Source organism: Vipera berus (assembly GCF_964194415.1).
Source record: "Vipera berus genome assembly, chromosome: W".
In the NCBI taxonomy this organism is placed as follows: domain Eukaryota; kingdom Metazoa; phylum Chordata; class Lepidosauria; order Squamata; family Viperidae; genus Vipera; species Vipera berus.
Window position 1 is genome coordinate 42,595,989 of NC_138210.1, and position 26,980 is coordinate 42,622,968.

General features: G+C 37.7%; 2 protein-coding genes across 2 annotated transcripts in view; both read left to right on the forward strand.

Moving 5' to 3' along the window:
• LOC308676046 (zinc finger protein 652-like) overlaps positions 1–26,980 on the forward strand; it is a gene marked incomplete at its 3' end in the record, with an annotated part of 82,804 nt that overhangs the window by 33,605 nt on the left and 22,219 nt on the right. Inside the window, exons 2-4 of the mRNA XM_081341755.1 lie at positions 2,866–3,988; positions 24,396–24,543; positions 25,661–25,776. Of these exons, the coding sequence (XP_081197881.1) occupies positions 3,083–3,988; positions 24,396–24,543; positions 25,661–25,776 (1,170 nt within the window). The 5' untranslated portion in view covers positions 2,866–3,082. The remainder of the gene's footprint in view (positions 1–2,865; positions 3,989–24,395; positions 24,544–25,660; positions 25,777–26,980) is intronic.
• Positions 4,162–12,996, forward strand: LOC308676814 (death-inducer obliterator 1-like; the record flags this gene model as incomplete). The annotated part of the gene is given in 5 exon segments (XM_081342843.1): positions 4,162–4,200; positions 6,193–6,256; positions 6,591–6,777; positions 12,395–12,581; positions 12,583–12,996. Coding segments are annotated over 5 exon segments (891 nt in total).

A 26,980-nucleotide genomic window follows, 5' to 3' on the forward strand; every position in this document is an offset into this window, starting at 1 on the left:
ATGGAGTGGAAAAAGTGGATTGATTATATCCAGAACAAATATGGGACCAAAAAGTTCCATTTAGCATTTGTATAAGTTTTTTTTATGTGATATTAGTATTGCTTGTAGTCATTTCATATGAGCTAGAGTGCGATAGACTTAATAGTTTATTGTTGTTAACATATGGTTGTTTATGATTGTTTTTTACTTTTATACCTTGTATTTAGCTCTGGGAAGTCGGGGAGGGGGGAGGGGGAAGGGGGGGAGGGTTAGGGAGGGTTAGGAAGGGTTGGGTGGAGGGAGGGGGGGAGGGATTGTTAAAGATAAAATGTATTGTAAAACTTTTCAATAAAAAAAAAGATATTAGGCTGATTGGTCTGTAATTTCCTGGGTCTTTTTTCTTCCTTTTTTGAAGATGGGACCCAACATCAACTCTTTTCCAATCCTCTGGTAGTTCCCCAGTCCTCCAGGATTTTTGAAAGATATGGTAGAATGGTTCTGAGATAACATCTGCCAGCTCCTTCAGAAGTCTGGGATGTAATCCGTCAGGTCCTGGTGATTTGAACTCATCTATAGCAGACAGATGTTCTCTTACCATTTTCTTGCTTATTTTAATTTTTATTTCTAGTCTGTCTTGTGTTGGGTTTTTTTGTTTTTTTGTGTGTGAAGACTGATGCAAAGAATGAGTTAAGCAGCTCTGCTTTTTCTCTACTGCCTATTATTTCCTTGCCATCTTCTCTCTTTAGTGGACTGAATGCTTTTTTTCTTGTTATTTATATGGTGAAAGAAACTTTTTTAAAATTATCTTTGACTTTTGTTGCAAGTCTTTGTTCATTCTGAGCCTTTGCTTTCCTGACTTTTATCTTTACAGATTCAGGCTATCTGCTGATATTCTGCCTTAGTTACGTGTCCCTCTTTCCATTTTTTGTACTTGTCCTTTTTGTCTTTCAGGTTGTCAGGGAGATCTTTTTTGCAGCCATGCTGGTTTCTTCTTGAATTTCTTGTTTTTCTTTTTCAGTGGTATTGTGCTGGACTGGGCTTTTGTGATCATATTTTTCAGAGTTTCCCATGCTTCTTGAGTTGTTTTCCCCTTTAGGATTTTCATCCATGGAATGTTTCTTAGGCTGTCTCTGAGTTGGAACATATTGGCTGGAATATGTTCTCCTGCTTGTGTTTGCATTATATTGAATTCCAATGTGACATGATCACTCTTGCCCAAAGTTCCAGCAACTTCAACTCCCTCTATCATTTCTTCTCTATTAATAAGAATTAGGTCCAGTATAGCTTTTCCTCTAGTTCCCTCCTCTACCTTTTGGATGACAAAGTTGTCAGCTAAGTTGGTTAGGAATCTGTTTGATCTCTCACTTGCTGCAGAGTTTGTCTTCCACTTCATGTCAGGGTAGTTAAAATCTCCCATTACTACTGTGGTATGTTTCCTACATACATTTGTTAATTGATTAGCAAAGAATCCATCTATTTGTTCTGCTTGGTTGGGTAACCTGTAGTATATGCCTATGGGAATGTCATTCTTTTTTCCTTTTATATTGAGCCACATGGATGCTAGGAGGTTTTCATCCTCGGTTTTGTGCATTTCTGTATATAGTGCCTTTTGGATGACAAAGTTGTCAGCTAAGTTGGTTAGGAATCTGTTTGATCTCTCACTTGCTGCAGAGTTTGTCTTCCACTTCATGTCAGGGTAGTTAAAATCTCCCATTACTACTGTGGTATGTTTCCTACATACATTTGTTAATTGATTAGCAAAGAATCCATCTATTTGTTCTGCTTGGTTGGGTAACCTGTAGTATATGCCTATGGGAATGTCATTCTTTTTTCCTTTTATATTGAGCCACATGGATGCTAGGAGGTTTTCATCCTCGGTTTTGTGCATTTCTGTATATAGTGCAAGTCCACCTCCTCTTTTGTTAGGTCTGTTTCTTTTGAATAGTTTGTATCCTTCCATCAGTACATTCCAGTCATGAGTTTCATCCCACCATGTTTCAGTAATGGAAACTGTATCATATCTGCCTTCATGTACTAATACTTCAAGTTCACTCTATTTGTTCCCTAAACTTTGAGCATTAATGTATAGCCATTTGAGTCCTTTATGGGTCTTGGTTATATGTCTCCTACTTTGTAACTGGGATTTCCATCCTTCCCATCACTGTCTACTTCATTATGTTTTTTTTAAAAAAATTTCTTTCTCTTTACTCTCTACCTGCTTATATGATTAGTTTCTAGTGGTTTTTGCTTGGAATTAGGTTCTAAAGGTCGTGAAGATTGGCCTCCCTCCCACCTTAATTTTAGTTTAAAGCCCTTTTGATAAGATGAGCCAGTTGTTTTCTGAATATATTCTTTCCAGTTCTTTGAGGTGCAGTCCATCCCTTGCCAGCAGCACGATCATGTAGTTAATGCAGACCATGGTCTACAAAGCCGAAGTTCTGTTAACAACACCAGTTTTTAAGCCAGTGGTTCATTTCTATATCAACTATATCATATCTGCCTTCATGTTCTAGCACTTCAAGTTCACCCTGTTTGTTCCCTAAACTTTGAGCATTAGTGTATAGGCATTTGAGTCCTTTATGGGTCTTGGGTATGTTTCTCCTACTTTGTAACTGGGTTTTCTATCCTTCCCACCACTCTCTACCTCATTATCTTTCTTCCCCCCCCTTCTTTCTCTTTAGTTTCTACTTCCTTATGTGATTGGTTATCTAGAGGTTTTTGCTTGGAATCAGGTTCTAAGGGTCATGAAGTTTGCCCCCCCTCCCCCCTGGATTTTAGTTTAAGGGGGGGAGGGGGCCCAATTTTCACGACCACACAATTATTCCAAGGATAATTTATTTCAGCTATCCTTAAGGCACTAACTTAATTTTCTCTTTCTTTTTCTAGACAAAATGTTCAGCTATTGAATGGCAGCTTTCTTCCTGTGAACTGCTGTCGATGTCTTCATGGTATAAAACCAAAGTTCCATGACCTACACGTGCTTTTGTGCTCTGCTCCCCCAAAACAGACATGAATTAGTTAGTTCCAGCTATTCATCTTGTTCCAAAGGAATTACTTCACTGATATTCTGGAATACAAGGTGCTCAATGAATCGGGAGCCCCCATGAATAAAACAGTCAGCTCTTGCCAGCAGATGGCTAAAAATTGCACCATACATGTAGCAGGGATGGCACAGGAGGACAGGGCTCAAGTACCACCCACTTTCTATCATGGTGCCAGCCAGGAACTTGATTTGTCCACCAGGGTGTACAAAAGGGAGTCTGGGAGTCCTTATTCTGTACTGGTGGACCCAAAAGCATGTAAGCCACATCTCCATGAAAAAGAGGAGCAGCCATATTTCAAGGAGGACAGAATAGTAGGAGAGGCTCAAGTTGTGAAAGAAGACAGGGAGAACTCTGACGACTTGCAGGAGGAGGACGAGGAAGAAGATGAAGTGACTTACAAAAGGGAGCAGATAATAGTAGAGGTAAACCTTAACAACCAAACATTAAATGTATCAAAAGGGGAAAAGGGGGTCCCCTCCCAATCCAAAGAAACTGCTGTTCTTAGGACCAGCAGTGAGGAAGAGGAGGGTGACAGTGGGGAGGAAGCGGCCACTGAAGACAGTAATGATGAAGAGGAAAATGAGAGGCAGAAGAAAAAAAAGCAAAGAGAGGAAAATGATAGTGTTGCACAAAGGAGGACAAGGAGAGCTGCATCTACTGCAGCCGCCACATCTTCTCCTACTTCCAGAGCTACAAGGGGCCATAGAAAGAGCGTTGAGCCCCCCAAGCGTAAGAAGAAAGCTGCAAAGGAGCCCAGGGCACCTGTGCAGAAATCAAAGTGTGAAGAAAAGGAGACTTTGACCTGTGAGAAGTGCCCCAGGGTGTTTAACACACGCTGGTATCTGGAGAGGCACATGAACGTTACTCATAGGCGCATGCAGATCTGCGACAAGTGTGGGAAGAAATTTGTTCTAGAAAGTGAGCTCTCCCTTCATCAGCAAACAGACTGTGAAAAAAACATTCAGGTAGGTTCTCTCACTGGTTTGCCAGATTTCCCTACCTTCTGCTGTCCCGTGGACACTTTGCAAGGGGGGAAATCCTTTGAGGAAGACAAGTTTCCAAGCTTTTCTACTTTCAACATTTTGTCTTGCATAGTCAAGGAAATTGACCTGCACAAATGTGGGGAGGAGAGGGAATAATGCCTCTACGCTATCTTGCAGAAGAAATGGAACATCGGGTACTAAACATGCACACATATTATACACTGGTTAGCATTAAATGGAAAATAAAGGTACATTCTGCATTTTCCTATAATTAAAAAAATATTCAGCCATTGAGCTAGACATGACAGAAATGCAAGACTAATTTTTAATAATGAAATTGTGTAAATCTATTTAGCTATAAATTATTTAGGAAATACTGTATATGAAGCAATGGGTCATCTCATTTAAACTAAACAACTTGTACTTTTCAGTAAATGTAAGAAACACATTGATCTGTAAGTTTGTCAAATACCTGTTTGCTGTTTAGCATACTATGGACTGTTGTTAGATTTTGAAATAATTATTTATAAATGGGAGGGTTATGTTTGGGGACCAAGAGCTATATTCCTGCAGAATCGTTTTGGAACTGCATGAATGGATAGAGCTGGGTGAAAAAGGAATAGAACATTCAGCCAGGAAAAACAAGCTCAAACCCATTCACAGTCTCACAGTTTAGGAAACAGTATTTTAGCCTTCCCATTTTTAGCCTTCCCTAACCCATCTTATCACAGATTTTCTTGTACCTATTACCAACATATATCCAGGATCTTCATAAAGATTGTTATGATAGAATGCTTTTCTTCTGCCTCCAGATGTCTGGAACAGATGGGGGGGGGTGAGGTTAACTAACCATAATCATGACGGAGGCAAAATATGGACTTCATGGCCATTAGTAGCAGATTGGAAACAACAGTTTCATAGCAGAACAGTTAGCAAGAAAACAGTTCTGGGTTTCATGATTATACCGAAAATAGTTGTGAATTATACACAAATAGCTCTGAATGAACTATTTTATCTAAACTATTAGATAAAATACTTCATTTTTATATGTAATTTATTCAGTTTAGTTCTTGCAATGAAACTGAATAAAGTATAATTAGATAAATATCTAAGAAATTCACATACTACAGTAGGTGTTGTATAGAGAGGCCATAAATGGATTTATACATCAAAGTGATAAGCTTTTTGGAGCAAGTTCCCTAAAAAAAAAAGCATTTTTTTGGTCATTTCCCTACAGCATTGGAAGTTGAATTCAAGTTAGTGGGTTAGTTAATCAGCAAGAAGAACCTATAGCTTATTCCTCCTGAGATTGTTGGTCCTGAAATGATAGAGAATGAACATATCCAAAAATCTTTGGATGAATATAAATGAAGAATCTTTATGGAAAAGTTCAGCATATATGTATGTTTAATAAATGGATCAGCCAGATGTTGCATTTGCAGCTACAAACATGATAGCATTTACTGTATACTTTTTATTGTAAGCAACTTTGATCTTCTAAAAAATATTTTAAATAAATATGATATAGTAATACAGAGTAACCTTCAAATTCTCCTTCTGTGGGTTTGTACTTTATCTTTTGCCTATTAGCTATGAAATGCCCAGTATGAATTAAAGGACAAGTGGTCCTCAACTATGTGAATGGTTTGTAGTTGCTTCCTTCAGTTTACTCATTGTAATTGCTGGGATTGAACAGTGGGATTTTGGTTTACTATACTGTTATTCCAGGTTCTGATTTTTCTGTCTCTTCTGTAAACTCTGATATTTTTGACACACAGGTAAAGCCAGTGGATTAAGACACAGTATTTCCTCCTGCTGCTGCTCTGTTCAATTTTGTCAACAGTTCCAGTTCCTTATTATTCCCCTGTGTCAGCTTTAACAATCCTCTGGTCCAGAATTCTGTTATGCCCTTGAAACTGGAATCCACTTACCGGTACTTCTGTCTTCCAATTTGAATGGAAAATGATAAAGAGTATCACGTCAGATGACCCTAACCTGCATTTTGTAGTAGGTTTATTATTTTTAGAGTGCTTTGGAGTAACTTAGAAATCTTCATTGAGCTTATATTTTTTCCTATTAAATGGGTTGCTTAAAATTATATTTTGAGGCTTCCAGTTTTGCACAGTTAGCGTGACAGCTGAGGGATCGTGAGGCTCCGCACCCTACGGCTGATTTCTCTCTGCTAGGGGACCCTAAATGGGCCTGAAGCCACCCTGGAGAGGATGAAGAAGGAGGAGTGCCCCGTCGACCGTAGAGAGACGGCGGTTGATCTGGTCGCCTGGGGAAAGTCCTCCAGAAACCAGCAGAAGAAAGGCTAGCTTCATTCCAGAGTCTAGCCCAAGCTACAAGCAGCCTAAGCCAAAAAGCACTAATTTAAGCTTGATCGTAAACAACGTGATTGGAACTGGATAAGAACATCAATTTTCTCTCTTCTACTTGATAATTGATTTCCTGGGAAAAAAAAACCCAAGAAGCAAACCCTCCAAAAGTGAGAAGGAAGCGGAGCTTTGACCTACCCTCCCACATAAGGAAGCGGTGAATTAAACTTTTATGGGGGACAGGACTTCTGCTTTTGTGCCCATAGCGCATGGCTGCAGGAGAGTGGACCTCCGCTCCTCACGGCTGGCTTCGTCCTGCCAAGAGGACCCTAGATGTGTCCAAAGTTGCCCCGAAAAGGTGACCGTGAAGGAGGGGCACCCCGTTGATTACGAAGCAACGGCAATCGCTTTGTTTGATCTGGGGGAAGCCCTCCGACCCGACAGGAGAAAGGCGTGAGATCAGCATCTAGTCCAAGCTACTTGCAGCCAAAGTCCCAGAGCACGAACCTGAACATCGGTGAACAGCATGCTTGGAATTGGTGAGAGTATTGATCTTCTTTCTTCTAACTACTAATTGAATCCTTGAGAAAGATCCCCAAAGCAAGAAAACCTCCAGAAGTGAAGGGAGGGGACTATATCCCCATTCCCTTATAGACGGAAGCGGCGAATTAATATTAAGGAGGAAATAGATATATTAAAATTCAATTTAAAATACTACAGTCTGGACAAATTTAGGAACTAAAAAACTGTCAAGATTATACCCTAAAGAGGTTTTGATGGAATTATAAAAATATATAACAAAAATAACTTTTGGATTGAAAAAAACATGAAAAAAGAAACAACTGCTGACATCTAGTGGAGAATCACAGCATAGAATACTAACAATAAAGACTCAGAAATTGGCAGAATGCCTAGAAATAAAGAAAAAGCTGTTCCTTTGAATTGCAAATAACCTTGAAGACAGCTGGGAACAAAGGAAGAGCCAGCTATAAGATTAAAAAGTGTTTGAAAGAAAAAAACAACACCTGGACTGTTGCTTAACTCTAAGAACTGTTTATGGAAAAGTAAAACCTTGGCTTTTGCCTAATCTTTTAGAGAAGAATCTACAGGAAGGATTTAAAGTGGCTTAACACACTGAACTGTAATTTTGACTGATAAATTGACTCTTGAATTAAAACATTGATGAAATATTATTTGAAGGGGGGAGACAACATGGATATCACATACATACGAAAAAATGACAGGACGCCACATTCAATATTTTCTCCTGAAGGACCTAGCCTGGAAAATCAAGGGCCTCCAGAAGTAATACTTCATGGCAAGATAAATACTTTCTAGGAGGAAATATATGTAATGTTAGGACAAATAAAAATGACAATCGACCCAAACCACGAGGAAATTCAAAATAACCTTGATGATTTAAATAAGCATATTTCTAATCTAAATCTACAATTAAAAAACACCCAGGAAATAACGAATGGTCAAATAAATCAGATAAAAGACCACAAATTAGAAGAATATGTTCAAATTGATGAAATAACAAATGAATTACAATTTAACACAAACAGCAAAAAAATCTACAAGATTCTGATACAACAAGAAAAATGGAATGGACCATAGAATTACCAGGAGAAGCATTAAAGTTTGTGAGACAGAAAGTATTCATCTTACTTACTTCTTCTTTTATATTCCCAACAACATTTGCAAAAACACAGGAACCACTGGGTAAGCGGATTACATCAACTTGGAAAACTACTCGGCAAAAGAAGACCAGAGACAGATACAAGAGATTTGACTCACCCTACCACATGAACAAACATTTGTTTGAATATGGCTAAAAGAATAGAGAACTTTGAACATAAAGGGGCCCTATAATAAGAGGGATAAGAGATTTAATTAATTTAATATGTTCCATAGTATATGAAATGTAAAAATAGTAGGTTGATGTAACTTTCATTAATATAAGTGATGTTATACCTAGATATTTTAAGATAGATAAAAAGTATAGTATTTTTATAATGCATGACATAAAATATTGGGATGATGTACTTAAATGGGAAAATTTGAACAGTTAGATGACATGAAGAAATTATGACTGATAAGAATTGGATTGAATATAAGGGAAATTAAGCATAAACAAAAATTATGAAAATAGGATGCATGCTGAACTAATGAGATGATGGTTATAAGAATAATATTAACTGTAAAAATGTCATACATAGATATTATTATTATTTGTATAAATATAAAAAATGCCTATATATAATCATTTACAGTTGCAAGAAAAAGTATGTGAACCCTTTGGGATTACGTGGAGTTTTGCATGAATTGGCCATAAAATGCGCTCTAAACGTCATGTAAGTCACAACAATAGAAAAACACAGTCTGCTTAAAATAATACTACACAAACATTAGCTGTTGTCATGTTTTAATTGAACATAACATGGAAACATTCACAGTGCAGGGTGGAAAAAGTATGTGAACCCCTAGCCTAATGACTTCTCCAAGAGCTAATTGGAGCCAGGAGTGAGCCAACCTTGACTCCAATCAGTGTGATGATATTGGATGTGTTGCTGACAGCTGTCCTGCCCTTTAAAAACACACACCTGCTTTGGGTTTACTGGTCTCAAGAAGCACTGTCTGATGTGAACCATGCCTCGCAGAAAAGAGCTCTCAGAAGACCTACGATCAAGAATTGTTGACTTGCATGAAGCTGGAAAGGGTTACAAAAGTATCTCCAAAAGCCTTGATGTTAATGTGTCCATGGTAAGACAGACTGTCTACAAATGGAGAAAGTTTAGCACTGTTGCTACTCTCCCTAGGCGTGGTAAAAATGACCAAGAGCACAGCGCATAATGCTTAATGAGGTAAAGAAGAATCCTAGAGTGTCAGCTAAAGACCTACATAAATCTCTGGCACATGCTAACATTTTTGTTGACACATCTACAATAAGGAAAACATTAAACAAGAATGGAGTACATGGGAGGACACCACGGAGGAAGCCATTGCTGTCCAAAAAAAAATTGCAGCACGTTTGAAGTTTGCAAAAGAGCACCTGGATGTTCCACAGCACTACTGGCAAAATATACTGTGGACAGATGAAACCAAAATTGAGTTGTTTGGGAAAAACACACAACACTATGTGTGGAGAAAAAAAGGCACAGCACACCAACATCAAAACCTCATCCCCACTGTAAAACATGGCGGAGGGAGCATCATGGTTTGGGGCTGCTTTGCTGCCTCAGGGCCTGGACAGATTGTTGTCATTGATGGAAAAATGAATTCCAGAATTAATCAGGACATTTTGCAGGAAAACGTATGACCATCTGTCCGCCAACTGAAGCTCCGCAGAGGATGGGTGATGCAACAGGACAATGACCCAAAGCATACAAGTAGTTCAACAAAACAATGCCTTCAACAGAACAGAATACGCCTTCTGGAGTGGCCCAGTCAGAGTCCTGACCTCAACCCGATTGAAATGCTGTGACATGACCTTAAGAGAGCGATTCACACCAGACATCCCAAGAATATTGCTACACTGAAACAGTTTTGTGAAGAGGAGTGGTCCAAAATTACTCCAGATCGTTGTGCAGGTCTGATCTGCAACTACAGGAAACGTTTGGTTGAGGTTATTGCTGCCAAAGGAGGGTCAACCAGTTATTAAGTCCAAAGGTTCACATACTTTTTCCACCCTGCACTGTGAATGTTTCCATCTTATCTTCAATTAAAACATGACAACAGCTAATGTTTGTATAGTATTATTTTAAGTAGACTGTGTTTTTCTATTGTTGTGACTTACATGACGTTTAGAGTGCATTTTATGGCCAATTCATGCAAAACTCCATGTAATCCCAAAGGGTTCACATACTTTTTCTTGCAACTGTATATATTGAAAATATTAAGAATTATATTTTGGTTAAGGTTGAAGGAGAATATAAATGGGAGAAGGGAAGATCAAAGAAATATATCATTAATTAATATACTAATTATGGAATTATCAAACAATCATTATTGATTGTTAATTAATTATTATTGTCTTTTTTCTTGTTAAAATATAAACCACGACAACACGTTGTACACCAGGCACTGGAGATTGTTATAGTTAAAAACCAATAAAATATTTATAAAAAAATAAACTTTTATGGGGGACAGAAATATATTGAAATGAATATAAGACTTAAATCTGGATAAGTTTGAAATTGGTGGAATTTGTTAAGATTTTCTTTTCAAAAGTTTATTGAAAACAAGAAAGTAATTGTTTTGAAAATTGAAAAAACAAACTGGTGCTGACATCTAGTGGTGGAGGAAAATACACAACTGTAGTTGCTCTAATACAGGAACTGACAGAAAGCCCAATAAAAAATATCTTGTTTTTGTGACCTTCAACGTCTTAACTAAACAAAGAACAGCTGCAACAAAAAGAAAACATGTTGGGCTATTTACAAGGCAAGAACTATAAACCTTAGGGGAAAAAATTGACCTTCCTGGATTATAAATAGAATTGTGACTTTAAAGTTGTTTGCAGAGAAACGAAAACTTTGATTCTTGACTATCATGGAACATCAGAGACCTGCAGAAAGTACATATCAAGAAAAAAACAAACACCTTCCAGGAGGAAATGTATGCTATGAAGCAACTAATTCAAACGACAATGCAAACCACAAGGAAATTAAAAACAACTTTGAAAATTTAAATGAACACTTCTTCAATTTAACCTTACAACAAAAAGACTCTCAGGAAATAAAAAAAGCGATCAGATAAAGCAGACAACTGAATATAAACCAGAGGAAAGAGATTTAAAGATGGAACTCAACGATGGAAAGAATTATGATTTAACACAGGCAGAGAAAAACTTGCAGGAAATATTGGACATGGAAAAGATAACTTACACTTCAAGATTGCAAAATAAGTCTGAGGACAAGAAAAAAGATTCTACAAAATGGATTACAGAGCTGTCAGGAGAACTACGAGAACTTGAGAGACAAAAAATGATAAGAGAAATTAAGAGAGAAAGAAAAAGATTTTCAATGAATACGAAGGGGTGAAACCCACAAAAACAATTTAGTGGATTTGTCTCTTGTACCTACAACAACATCTACAAGACTATGGGAAGACTTTTTGGTCCAGCAGAGCACATTGATTAGGAAAGATGTTTGGCAAAAAAAAAAAGGGCTAAACTTAGAATTAAGAAATTGAATGATGGGACCTATCAGATGGAATATTTAAACACTAAGCATTTTGTTTGAATATGGTTAAAAAAATAGAAAATTTCTGGATATAAATGTATTTTAGTTTAAGAGGGATAGGCCCCTCAAGTAACATAGTATTCCTTTTTTTTACGATATGAGAAACATAAAAATGTTGGGATGGTTTATATGAGGGAAAGGTTTTAGATATTTAAGTGTAGTTGAACTTGAGAAAATCTCAATTGATAATGCTCTGAATAGATTCAAAAGATTAGATGATTGGCTTTATTAGATGGAATATTTAAAGATTAAATATTACTTCTTACACAAGGGCTATATCTATATTGGTATGGAATGCCAAAAAAATAATGATGCTTATAGAAATGTAAGAATTTTTTACATTTACATTTCTCTTGTCTTTGTTAATGTACAAGGTGGTGAACAAGCCTAATACTCCTCCTTCCCGTTTTCCCCATATCAATAACCACAAGATGAGTTGGACTGAGAGTGACTGGCCCAAAGTCACCCAGGCTTTCATGGTCTCCATATTTCTAGTCTGGTGTCTTAACCAGTTATAATTATTTGGAGACAGAACACAAACAATTTAAACAGTTTATTGAAACAAAGTGTACATTATTCTTTAAGGCCATTGTCCTCCCACAGCTCATTAGGCATTGATATTTGGAATTTGTACTTGAACTAAAATATTTTTTCTTGCAGTTTGAGAAACTTATTTTTTGTTTTCAGATAACATTAAAACTCCCCACTAATCATGGATTTAATTAATCCATAAGAAAAACTGACTTACACATCTCTCAAAATTGCATAGCATTTTTCTAGTCTGTTATATATAATTCAAGTTTTATCTGCCATTTATCTGCCAGGTTTATGATTCATTGTGATAGATGCAAGGAATGGTTTCACGGGGATTGTGTAGGTATTTCAGAGGCCCGTGGGCGCCTACTGGAAAGAAATGGAGAATACTATATCTGCCCAAACTGCACCATTTTGCAAGTACAAGATGAAATAGTGACAGAAACAGATCGACAGAAAACTGCTGGGACAGGTAACAGGTGATGGCACAGAGTTCACAAGCATAGGAACTATTGAACAAAAGTCCATTGAGGATCAAGGCATCAAGGGTCATATTGAGAAAGCTGCAACTGCAAGTGGAAAGAAAAAACTCAAAATATTTCAGCCTGTGGTTGAAGATCCCGAAGCAGCCAATTGCATTGGCCCAGGATGCTCTAAGGTGGCTCAGCCAGGTTCAGTATACTGTGAGAATGAGTGCATCCTTAAGCATGGTGCTGCTACCATGAAATTCCTCAGTGAAGGCAAAGAACAAAAACCCAAAGAGAAAACCAGACCCAAGCCTGCTCTGATAAAACCTCAGACTATGGCGGGTACCAAACCTTTGTTCATGCAGAAGAGGCCAGTTGCTGAGAAGAGAGATGATCATGAAGAAAACACCAGTGGCCATTATTAAGACAGAAGCGAACGCTCAGACAGTTGCTAAAGAGCCAACCCCAGAGAGTAGCACGCCATCCTGGGCCAGTGATCATAATTATATTGCAGTAAAGCCAGAACAGACTCCTGCCATTTCACTGCCACTGTTATTCAAATGACAGGTAGTTCTCAACTTATAATCATTCCTTTAGTGATGGTGCCTGGAGGAGTAATACCTCCCTAAAAATCCTTGGTCTGGCTGGTAGCACCTCATAAGGGCCCCTTTCCAGGGTTACAGGAGAAGACGGTCAATGGTTTTGAAGGCGGAAGAGGGCTTTATGCCCCAATAGCGGATAAAACGGCAGAACCATATTCTAGGAGAAGGGAAACTGATTTCAAACCTCCACTGCCTTGTGGCTATATTTACTACTGGAAAAGGCTTCAGGAGTCAACCTTGAGGCAAAATCTGGAGCTGGAGTCCCGGAAGCAGTTCGTGACTGTGTACAATCACGTTCTGGTAACTCCTGCGACGCAGCTGGAACTAATTGTATCGGCCTCGCTGTTCCATTGGACTATTTCAGCGATGTGGAGAGGGGGGATCTGCTGCTTGGGTAACAGTCTATCCTCCATATTAATCTACCAGGCCTCGTGCTCGTTGCCCTTCAAGAGACAAGGCTGTCTTGGGATCTGTTAAGGAGAGAAACTTCTCGTTCTTCTGGCAGGGAAAACCATCGAATGAGACTAGGGAATATAGGGTTGGCTTTGCGGTCAGAAACACCCTACTAGGATTCATTACTCCACCTGCTGCAGGAAGTGAAAGAATTCTGTCCTTGCAGCTCCACTCATCAGCAGGGCTGGTCACTCTTAATAGCACATATGCACCGACATTATCAGCCTCAGTAGAATCCAAAGACAAATTCTACGACAATCTGGCTGCTACTATCAAGAAAATCCCTGAGAAAGAACTACTGTTTATCCTTAGCGATTTTAATGCCAGAGTTGGAGCTGATTATAGCTCATGGCCCACTTGTTTAGGTCAGTTCAGCGTCGGGAAGATGAATGAAAATGGCCAACGCCTGCTGGAGCTTTGCTGCTACTATGTTTTTTTGTGTTAGCAATACAGTCTTTAAAACAAAGCCTCAACACAGAGTCTCTTGGAGACATCCAAGATCGAAGCATTGGCACCAGCTCGACTTGATTCTTACCAGGTGCTCCTGTTCTGTTCCAGCCTACTACCGGCCCTGCAGAAAAGGCAGGGACAACCCCTTTACAAAAGGCAAAAGGCTGGAAGTAAGCCTGCCAAATTTATTTACACAAAACAGATCCAAAACAGAGCAAACTGAGCAAAACAAAATACGAACCACTAAAACAGGAGCTATTCAAACGGTTGCCTTCAGCAAACCAGCCCTCCCACACATTCCCCTTTTAAACAGTTCAAGGCGTGGCTTCTCTCTGCCTCCTTCCGAGGTGCCCCATTGCCTTCCTCTGTTTACTCCTGATTGACTGCCTCCTGCGTCGGGCATCCTTGAACAGGGCCAGCTGTGGGTCATCTTCATCCACGCTGTCAGGCTCACACAGCTGGGTCTGCATAGTAACCAGATGGGAGGGGCCTGGCTGAGAGCTCTGTGAAGCCTCAGAACTGTGCTCTGCAGGCTCTCCAAACCCCTCCTCCTCCTCCTCCTCCTCTGAACCGTCCGACCCAACTGCCGAACCCACAGGCTGACCCTGAATCACAACAGCTCCAACCTTCCCAGTATCACAGTCACATGCAGCTATCAGGGTGCTGATTGCGATACAGACCACTCTTTGGTGTGCAGCAAAATAAAACTGAAAACAAAGAGATTGCATCACTCAAAGAAGGAAGGAAGACCACGAATCGACATCAGCAAGACCATCAGGGCAAAGTTGATTTGCACAAGCACTTAAGGAAACTCTCCCAGGCCCGGCTGAAGCAAATGCATCTGAACAATGGGAACATTTCAAGAATGGTGTTTATAACACCGCCTTGTCACCATTTGGTAAAGAGATCAGAAAGATAGCAGATTGGTTTGAAGCCCATTCGGAGGAACTGACGCCAGCCATCGAAAAAAGGAGAGCTTTAATTGCATATAAAGCCTGTTCCAGTGAGCGCAACTTACAGGCTCTGCGAGCTGCTCGTAGCAAAGTCCAACAGACCGGCAGGAGATGTGCTAACAATTATTGGCTGCAGCTGACACAGGCAACATCAAGGTGAACACAGAAGAAATCTGCCCCTCTGAAGTCTGCTACAGGGGAGGTTATCCAGGACCGAGCACAGCAGATGGCACGCTGGGTGCAGCATTACTCTGAGCTATATTCCAGAGAAAATGGGGTAACTGAAGAAGCATTGAATAATATTGAGTGCATGCCTGTCTTGGAGGAGCTTGATAGTGAACCAACTTTAGAAGAACTAAACACGGCCCTGGATTTCCTTGCCTCTGGCAAGGCACCCAGGAAAGTTAACATCCCTGCCAAAATTCTGAAGTGCTGCAAAAAGAACATCCTCACTGAACTGCATGAAATCTTCTGTCTTTTTTTTAAAGTTTTTTTATTGTTATTTTTTATTCTCTACATACATATGTTAGTTTTTCAAACAGCATGTGAGCTGGGTTCATAACATGCTAATACATATACAAATTCTACTCTTTGGTTCTCTCTTCCAACCATTTATAAAATAGATTCCAGCTTTTATAGTATTCTGTTTCTTCTTTGTCTTTTAGTCTCATAGTTAATCTGTCCATCTCTGCGCATTCCAATATCTTCTTTATTACCTCTTCTTCTGACAGTATTTGTTCATTTTTCCAGCATTGCACATAACTTATTCTTGCTGCAGTTACAATATGTAAAACCAAGTATAAATTTTGTTTGTTAGTCTTTTCTGGTACTATACCTAATAAAAAAAATTCGGGATTAAATGCTACATGTTCTCCTAATATTTTTTCTATCCAAGCATGTATTTTTTTCCAATAAGCCTTTATTTTATCACATGTCCACCAAATATGATAATATGTACCTAAGTTATGGTTACATTTCCAACATTTGCCTGATACATTTTTAAACATTTTTGCTAATCTAGGTGGAGGTAAATGCCATCTATAAAACATTTTATACAAATTTTCTTTGTATGCAGTTGACATTGTCAGTTTGTAATTTCTCTCCCACAATTTTTGCCATTCTTCTAGTTCTATGTTATAACCAAAGTTTTCCGCCCACCTTATCATTGTCCCTTTAATTTGTTCACTTTCCATCTCTAAAGTTAACAAAAAAATATACAATTTTTTAATTAATTTCTCATCAGAAGTTAATAATATCAAACATATTTTGTTCTTTATAAAATCCATACATTTTCATATCTTTTTCATATCTGTTTTGTATTTGTAAGCATACCCACCATGACATGTTGATACGCTGATGTTCCAGTTCTTTTTTCGATTTTAATGTCCCATCGATATTTAAAATGTCTCTATACATCCAAGTTTTTTCAAAATCTTAACAAGTTTACATGTGAAAAAGCTTCAATTGTTGATAACCACCCTGGAATTTTACATATATTTTCATTTTAATTTTTCCCTATACTGTTATCAAAGCATTTCTAATACAATGGTTTTGAAAATATCCATGAATATTGTTTTTCCAATACCACAAAAACGTGTGCCATCCCAGCTGTAAATCATGTCCCTCCAAGCATAACAACCTTTTATTCCTAAGCATTATCCATTCTTTCACCCATGTCAATACAGATGCTTGATAGTACAAAGCCCACTCAGGTAAACCAAAACCTCCATTTTCTTTAGTATCTTGCAAAGTTTTCCTCTTTATTCTAGCTTTTTTTCCTTGCCATACAAACTTCAAAACTAAAGAATTCAACTCTTCAAAAAAAAATCCAAGTTTTATCGGAATTGTCTTAAACAGAAATAAAATCTTAGGCAATATATTCATTTTAATTGTAGCTATCCTTCCTAATAGAAACAATTTTAAATTCTTCCATTTTTCCAGGTCTAACTTTATTTGTTTCAATAACCTTGTATAGTTATCTTCTTTTAATGTTGAATGTTTAGCTGATAGATATATACCCAAATATTTTACCTTTTTCACTATCTGTACCTCTGTCACTTCTGATATTCGGCTTTTTTGCTTATCTGTAACATTTTTAACTATTATCTTAGTTTTTTCCTTATTAATTTTTAATCCCGCTACTTCACCATATTGTTCTAATTTCCCCCACAATTTTGGAATCATCTCCAAGGGATCTTCTAAAATAAATACCAAATCATCAGCAAATGTTTGTAATTTATATGTTTCACCCTTTATCTCCAAACCTCTAATTTCTGCATCTTGTCTTATATTTCGATTTAAAACTTCCAAAGTGAAAATGAATAACAGAGGCGACAGAGGGCATCCTTGCCTTGTGCCTTTCCTTATTTCAAAGCTCTCAGTACAATCTCCATTCACAATCACTTTGGCAGTTTGTTTATTATATATTGTTTTTACCATATTTATGAAAGTCTGTCCAAAATCCATTATTTGTATTTGATGAATCAAAAACTGCCATGAAAGATTGTCAAATGCCTTTTGAGCATCTAAAAATATTAATGCCATTTGTTTCCCTGGATGTAGTTCATAGTATTCCAATACATCTATTATCATTCTTAAGTTGTTTTTGATTTGTCTCTTTGGTAAAAAGCCATTTTGATCCAGGTGTATAAATTCAACCAGGTATTTTTTCAGTCTCTCCGCCATTATTGAAGTAAAAATTTTATAATCCACATTAAGTAATGAAATCGGTCTATAATTCTTAATCTGAGTCAAATCTGAATCACCTTTTGGTATTAAGGTAATGTTTGCTTCAATCCACGTCATCGGCATTTTAGCTTCTAATAAAAGTCCATTACAAACATCTTTCAACGGATCACTTAATATCTCTTGTAAACTTTTGTATAGTTCTGCCGGACGTCCATCTGGACCAGAAGCTTTACCATTTTTTTGTCTCTTTATAGCCTCTGTTATTTCCATCATTGTAACTCCTTCATCTAGCATATTTTTAAATGTCTCTGAAATCTTCGGAAGGTTACTATCTTTCAAGTATTTTACAGTTTTCTCTCTTGAAGTCTCCTTTTTATCATACAGTTCCTTATAAAATTCTTTAACTATCTTTTTTATTTCTTCATTTTTTATTGTAAATAACATTTCCCATCCAGTAGATTATATATCTTTTTTTTTCTTTCTGTTTTTTAAGTTTGTAAGCTAACCATCTTCCCGGCTTGTTAGCACTTTCAAAAAAAAATCTGCTTCACTCTTTTTATCTGTTCTGCCATTTTTTCTGAATCTAACAAATTTAATTTATGTTTTATCATATCCATATCTCTTATTAAAGTCTTTTTTTACAGATTTTTTTGCAATTCTAATTCTAATTTTCCAAATTCTTTTCTTAATATTGCTGTTTTCTCTGTTTATTTTTCCTTGCCATATACGATGTAGCTATACCTCTAAAGTATGCTTTAGCTGTGTCCCGTAGATTTTGTACCGTAGTATCTTCTTTCTTATTTTCTTTAAAAAAGAGTTCCATTTCTTTTTTTAACTCTATAAATTATTTTTCCTTTAATATGGAACAGTTTAAAGTCCATCTTATCCTTTTTTGTGTCCCTTTCCAAGTCATTTTCAGAGGGTTATGATCTGCCCATGTGCCTATTTCTATTTCAATGTCCTGCACATTCATTCTCAAGTCAGCAGTCATCCAAATCATATCAATTCTTGACCAGGATTTCTGGCTATTTGAGTAAAAAGTATATTGTAATTTTTGTGGATTTATTTCCCTCCTAATATCTTTAATTCCAATTTCCTCCGCCATATCAAAAAATGTCTTAGGTAATCTTCCTCTACCATTTTTCCTTGTTTTGTTACTTTTATAGTCAATTTTTCCATCTGTTATTGCATTGAAATCTCCTAGTAAACAGATATTTTGATACTCCATTTCTATTATTTTTCTATGTAGGTTTTTATAAAAATTTTCTTGATTGTTATTCAGTGCATAAATTGCCACTAATAATATTTGGTTTTGATGCAGATAAATTTCTACCATTAATATTCTTCCTTCTTCATCTGAATATACCATTTTCGAATTTATTGTCTCTTTAATATATAGAGCTACTTCTCTTTTTTTCTGTTGTGCTGATGTATAATAAAGTTTTCCAATTTTTGGATATTCCAATAGTTTATAATGTTGTGCTTTTATATGTGTTTCTTGCAAACAAATTATATCCAAATTCAATTTCCATAGTTTCCTAAAAATCTTGTTTCTTTTAATTGGAGAGTTCAGTCCATTTATGTTTACTGAAAAAATTCCACTTTCTTTATCCATTTCCATTTACTTATATTTTGGTCTAACCGATCTAGTAGTTCTTTGTTCTCTAGCAGGTCCTTCATCCTCCCCCTTTTGGAGACCTCGCTCTTTCTGTTCTTTTGTTTGTGCAGTTGCTCCTTGAGTCTTCTCTTCTGTTTGTTTCTGCTCTTTACCCTCCCCTTGACCTCTTTTTACTCCTTCATCCAAAATTGACCTATTCTTCTCTTCAAAGTCTTCTGCTTTACAAATTGAATCAAGTCTATATCTTGTATTGTTCCAGTTTATTAAGATGCCTTCTGGCATAAGCCATCTAAAGTTTATGCCATTAGCCATCAATTTCATAGTCAAAAAATGGTACTGTCTTCGTGAATCTCTGACTCTCTTAGGTATCTGTTTTAAGACCACAATTTCTTTATTTTTATATTGTATTGGTTCATCTCTTACTTTCCGCAGTATTTCATCTCTTGTTGTCTTCCTTGCAAATCGTACATGTACTTCTCTTGGTAACTTATTTCTTCTTGCGTAGCTTGAGTTGAAGTGGAATATCCCATCTAGTTCAATTTGAATTTCCCCTCGGTCTGCTTTCAGAGCCTCCTCCAGGATGTCAATAATCACCTCTTCTATGTTTTCAGCTCTATCTTCAGGAATATTTTGGAACCTTAAATAGTGTTCCACATTTGCCATCTCTAAAATCTTAATTTCGTTATCTAATTTTTCATTTTCTCGCAATAACATTTCTATCTTTTTGTCATTATCATCTGTTTTTTCTTCAATCTTATGTATCTTCTGTTGGTTTTTTATTATCATTTGATTTTGAGTTTCCAGTTTTTCCTTTATATCCAAAATTTCTTCATTCAACTTCTCCAGTGTTGTTTGTGTGCTTTTATGATTCTCTTGTGTCTCTAAATGGTTCCTTTCCAAAGTCTCTTATTCTTTAACATAAGATCCTGAAGAAATTTTAATGAAGTCTGTGTTTCACTTTGAGCTGTAGTCTTTTCCCTTTGCAACATAGCTTCAATAGATCCCTGTGATGTAGGACTAGATTGTCCTGAGGGTGCAGAAGTTTTTTTCATAAGTCTAGTAATATTCGATGAAGTCATTTTGAAGTTTACAGTCTATAGCCAAAACAACGTCTGTTTAAATTTAGTCAAATTCAATAGAAGTAACTTTGAGTTTCAGTCTCATAACAAAGCAGCCTTATCAGCTGCAGCTGTTCTCTTCAAGGTTAAATTTCAATCAACAGAGAATGTTGCAAAAATTTCGTTCTTTTTTCACCACTAGATGTCCTCCTTGGCTTATTTATCAATGTCCAGTATTTTTAACAAAGAGCCTCTTCCCTCCCGTGTAATTACTCGCCGCTTGTAAATCTTCTGGGGGTCTTTACTTTCCAGCTCTTTCTACTCAGGGGTTCAACATTTATAGTCCTCTAAGAGAAGAAAAGGAAACATCTTGCTCACCCAGCTTCAGCACGCAGTTGAAATTCCTCTGGTTTATAAACCTTTGCTTCCCGCTGGAGACGCCTATGGCCGGAGATTTAAAACAGCCTTACTCTTCGTTTTCCAGAGGGTCCTACAGTTTGCTCTGATCGGGTTCCCTCTGATCTGAGCTCCTGAAGTATCCCTCCTCCTTCATTGCCCCTCCAGGGCAACTTTCTGACCCTTTAAGGGTCGCTAGACGAAGAAAAACCAAGCTGGAAAGCCGAGCACTGACTTTCCCAACTTGTCCCGATGGCTGCCAAACAGGAAGTCCTGACATCTTCTGTCTTTGTTGCAGGGAAGGTGGAGTACCACAGGACACAAAGGATGCAAATATCGTCACACTGTATAAGAACAAAGGCGATGGGTGACTGTAACAACTACCGCGGCATCTCTCTTCTCAGTGTTGTAGGGAAGCTGCTTGCCCGTGTCGTACTGAAGAGGCTCCAGGTGCTTGCAGAGAGAGTCTATCCAGAATCACAGTGTGGATTCCGAGCCAAGAGGTCCACTACTGACATGGTATTTTCCCTTAGTTGCAGGAGAAATGCAGGAAACAAAGACAGCCACTTTTCATAGCCTTCATAGATCTTACGAAGGCTTTTGACTTGGTTAGTAGGGACGGCCTTTATAAAATTCTCCCCAAGATTGGATGTCCACCTCAGCTCCTTAACATCATCAGGTCCTTTCATGAGGAAATGAAGGGCACTGTAGTTTTTGATGGCTTAACATCAGATTCCTTTGACATTCAAAGTGGAGTGAAGCAGGGCTGCCTCCTTGTGCCAACTTTATTCATGATCTTTTTTGCTGTCATGCTGAAACATGCTTTTGGAACCGCAACAGAGGGTATCTATCTCTGGACCAGATCAGACGGAAAACTCTTTAATCTCTCCAGATTGAGAGCAAAGTCTAAAGTCCTGCTGAAATGCCTACGGGATTTCCTCTTCGCTGATGATGCTGCCGTTACTGCTCACTCTGCCGAAGACCTTCAACAACTTATGGACTGTTTTAGCAAGGCCTGCCAAGACTTTGGACTAACAGCCTGAAAAAAACACAAGTCATGGGTCAGGATGTGGATTCACCTCCCTGTATTACAATCTCTGCACAGGAACTGGAGGTCGTCCATGACTTTGTGTACCTCAGCTCAACTATCTCCGACACTCTCTCTTTAGATACTGAGCTGAATAAACGTATTGGTAAAGCGGCCACCACATTTTCCAGACTTACAAAGAGAGTATGGCTTAATAAGAAGTTGACAGAACATACAAAGATCCAGGTCTATAGAGGCTGCGTCTTCAGCACACTCTTGTACTGCAGTGAGTCTTGGACTCTTCACGTATGGCAGGAGAGAAAGTTGAACATCTTTCATATGCGTTGTCTCTGACATATTCTTGGCATCACCTGGCATGGCGCAGTCCTGGAATGTGCTGGAATTTCTAGCATGTTTACACTATTGAAACAGCAACGTCTACGCTGGCTTGGGCATGTCGTGAGAATGGCTGATGGTCGGATTCCAAAAGATCTCCTGTATGGAGAACTAGTGCAGGGAAAGCGCCCCAGAGGGAGACCAGAGATGCGATATAAGGATATCTGCAAGAGGGATCTAAAGGCCTTGGGAATGGACATTAACAGCTGGGAAACCTTGACCTCTGATTGTTCAACTTGGAAGCTAAAGACACAGCATGGCCTTCTCCAATTCGAAGAGACACTTGTGCGGCAGGCTGAGGCAAAGAGGCAGTCCCGGAACCAGCAAAATCTGGGGGCTGGACAGGGGACAGATGGTATCTGCCCTCAGTGTGGAAGGGACTGCCACTCTCGAATTGGTCTTTTTAGCCACACCAGATGCTGCTTTAGGACATCTTTCCATAGCATGATACCATAGTCTCTCGAGACTGAAGGATGCCAAGAAGAAAAATTTATTTGAATATGGTTAAAAAGAATAGAAATTTTTTGGATATAAATGTATTTTAGCTTAAGACGGATATGTTTTTCAAGTAGTATATTATTTCGTTCTTTTTTTTTCTTTTTAAGATATGAGAAACGTAAAACTGTTGGGATGGCTTGTATGAGGAAAAAGATTTAATACTTAAGTGTAATTAACTCTGAGAAAATCTTAACTGGTAAGAATGTTTTGAACATTGTGGGGAAAACAAATCTAAACAAGAACTTTGAAAATGATTTATGATGAGGTAATTAAGATTATTACTTAGAAAAGAAGCTTTATATTGATGTGGTTGGTAAATACTAGAAAAATGTTTATATTCAATTGTTATCTATCAAAATATTAAGAAATGTACTAATTTAAGGTGGGAAAAAGAATATTATTGGAATAAGAGAAAAAGAAAGCTACTATGTGGATTATGGAATTATAGAAATTAATTGTTATGGATTGTTTTAAATGTAAACCCAAACAACATGTTGTTTACCAAATATTAAGGTGAATATGTTAAAAAAATCAATAAAATATATTAAAAAAATAAAATTATAGTTTGCTAACTTATTCCTATATATTTTGCACAACCTCAATTACTGATAACATTCTAGTGTTGTGACACAGAATTTAAATTTGGGGACAGAGTGAGCATTACTTTGTTGTATAAGTGGTCTGCTAGAGTTTATGGTAAAATGTAGTGATGACTATTTGCACTGAAGAATGATACAAATTACATAATTTATATTTTAGTTTTGCTTTGTTTCACTGTCTCATTCTAGACAAGATGAAACTTAATTAGAACAGGGGTCTCCAACCCCCCGGGCCACGGCTCTGTACCAGGCCGTGGCCTGTTTGGAACCGGGCCGCACAAACGGTGAGTGCGCGCAGCTCCATTTGCACAAGCAGCTGGCAGTCACGCAGGAAGCTCCTTTTGTGCGAGCGCAGGCATGGTCACCTGCTGCTTGTGTAAATAGAGCTTGCAATGCAAGCGCATGCGCCTGCTGCTTGCGCGGAACCATCTCCTCTCCCCTCCAGTGGTCTGCAAAGCCAGAAAGGTTGGAGACACCTGAATTAGAAAGTATCCTTTCCAAATCAGTCATTAATGCAAAATCACATTACTTTATTTATATATGATCTGCCATGAGTTTGGGTAGAGGGAAATGTATTATTTCATTTTCTCTTATTTCCCATCCATAGTCCAACTTTCTGCACTCCAAATAAGGAAAAAAACCATTTGTTTCACTCTGAGTAACTTATTCTAAATATTCACAGCATATACTTCCTAGATGTGCTATACAAATGAGCTATTTTGGATATCAGATATCATTTCCAAGCTGGTAGGCCTAGTTCTCTGTCTAAATCCTTCTTCAACATCATTGCTCATTCCACCTGTGCGTCTGTGTGAAGGGCTGGTACAATCTGGAAGTTGCTGCTGATTTGCTCTTGAAGAAGCAGCAGGTGGCACTGTAATCGCATGATTATTCACTTTCTTAAAACTTGTATCTGTGGTTTTAGTGACATTACAATGAAGTGAGTGGCTTTTTAATACTTGCCTCGAAACAATTTACTTACAGTTGCAATCTTTTCCTTGTGGATTTTCATTTTGGTTACAGCTGCCTGGTACCAACTGAAGTGAACTTTGTTTAAATTATTCTTTGTCCTGTCCACCCATTCAGTGTGTTTCCTGTAATAAGTCATTCAAGAAGCTTTGGTCCCTCCATGAACATATCAAGATTGTCCATGGATATGCAGAGAAAAAATTCTCCTGTGAGATATGTGAAAAGAAGTTCTACACCATGGCTCACGTGCGAAAGCACATGGTTGGTGAGTTTTTGCTGCCTGTTTTTGCATAGCATTGTGCTTCCTTCAAATTCATGATTTTGAAGTTGAACAAACTGTCCATGTAGCATTATAGGTGGCTCCTTGTTTACAAATAGGTTAGTCATTTTTGAAAACCACCTCTCCATAACTATGCCCTTATTTATCTCCATTAGTCATTACTGGATGGGATAGAGAAAGCCATAGAAAGCCTTTATAGTAAAAGGGGAGAAAACCAGACCTTGGCATCTCAATCCGCCCAATGTAAGAGTATCTGGGGCTATAATGTGTGAAATCTGTTTTAAATTCAATTGAGAGAAGGTAAATGGTACTTCAGTCTATTTGCAACACAGAAGGTGTGGTGTCTTAGTTCAAATCCATGTAGTTATTTTTTCTTCCTAGTTTTATAGTAAACTTCTGTTCTTGGATGTATATCTTAACTGAGTACAAACACCAAGATTCAGGAGTTTATCAAAAAAAATTCCCTTTGAAATTAAAATCTGTATTTGGAAGAATTAAAGCACAAAACATTGGTAAAATGTGGGATAGCTTCATTGTAAAGTACCCTTCTGTAGATCTAAATGATACAGGAAGAACATGTCCATGCCAAGTTGAACTTCTTTTCAGGTAGAGCTGAACTTTTAAGAAATTATTCTTATTTGGCTGAAATAATTTAACCTAGTGAGATAGCTAGGAAGTTTGAATTTAGAAGTGGGACGTCGAGGGAGTTATTGAAAAGGGTACTTTTCCTTTGATGGCATGAAGTCTAATTAAGTAGTTCTCTGTGTTTATGCTTACCATAATTTATAGTCATATTAGTGTGCTTTGTTTTTACTAATTCTGTACTAAGCAGATTTCTGTATTATAAGGCACAATAAATAGCATTTTTATTTCCTGAGTGACAACTGCTACTTTTAATTATATTGTTTATATTTATAATTTAACTACAGTTTATTTAGACCACAACAGGAACCAATCTGATTGCATGGCACCCACAGAAATATTTTAAATAAAATAAAAACACAACTGAATCCAATCTTTATCTATGCTTAGATTGTACCTCTTGAAACCACTGAGGCTTAAGCTAGTTATGACTGACTTATTTAATTGACTGATGTTTCAGCACATACTAAGGACATGCCATTTACATGTGAAACCTGTGGAAAATCTTTCAAACGCAGTATGTCCTTAAAGGTTCATTCACTACAGCATTCAGGAGAGAAGCCTTTCCGATGTGAGGTATGAATTGTGCTCAATGTCTAATTGATAGTGACTTGAATGTAAAAAAACAAGCATATAATTATAAAGTAATACTAAACTTGAATAGACATGAACAATAAAACCTGTTCTACAGATCAAAGTTATCTCTTACCTAACATTCTATTTCTACAGTGGCCAGCATACAAGTAAGTCATGAGGATAGTAACATGCTCACACTATACTTCCCACTGCAAATTAATTTTGTCTCATGGTGCCTGCTTAAAATCTCTGGAAGAGAATGCATGTTATCCCCAATGATGATCAAAATTGGGACATAACAGTATATTTTTTATTTATTTATTTGTTTGTTTATTCATTTATTTATTTACTTACTTATATCCCATCTTTGTTACTTTTACAAATAAGGCAGTGAACATAACATATCCAACACACCTTCCTCCTATTTTCCCCACAGCAACAACCCAGTGAGGTGGGTTGGACTGAGAGTGTGTGACTGGCCATTTACATTGGTACATTAATATGTATCAATGCTTGATGAGAAAGCAAGAATATTATGGTGGGCACTGCAGACAGGTGAAGGTATGTTGGGCAGGGGAAGATACAGCAGGAAACAGGTTGGACCACTGTCAGACATGGGGTAGACCAGTTTAGGAAACGACTCCACAGAAAAACTAGAACTGTATTTATTGAGATAGGCTATAGTAACAGAATCTTATAAGTCTGCCTACGTTTTTCCTTCCCTCCCTCCTAGCCTCAGGGAGTCAGGACAGCCAGTCTAAGTCTAATACTTTCCAGCCTCCCTGGGTTCAAGACATGCTTCTGCACTTGCTGTTCTCTTAATGGCTTCTAGATGGTTTCTCCAATGTCATCTCCATGGCTCATTATAGCCACTTCCAGCGATTACATTCTTAGTGTTTGGTACCAATCTCACTTGCTAGCCTCTTGTGCTATACCCCAAGATCTGGTAATGAAGACTCAAATGCCCTGGTTTCCAAGTGTTGTTACTTAATGTATAGGAGTAGCTTATAATAAAGCTCCCCTCCTCCACAGCTTAATTGTGGATAAAAGGGCTGGACATTTTGTATTACCAAAATTAACCAAGGGAAGGGTGCCTTTCTCAGTTTTTTGTCCTGGATTTCATGTGGCACCAGCTGTGAGCACAGGATTAAGGTGGTGGTGTAGCCATTGTCATCTGAAAAACCTAATGGCTTTCATGGGCACT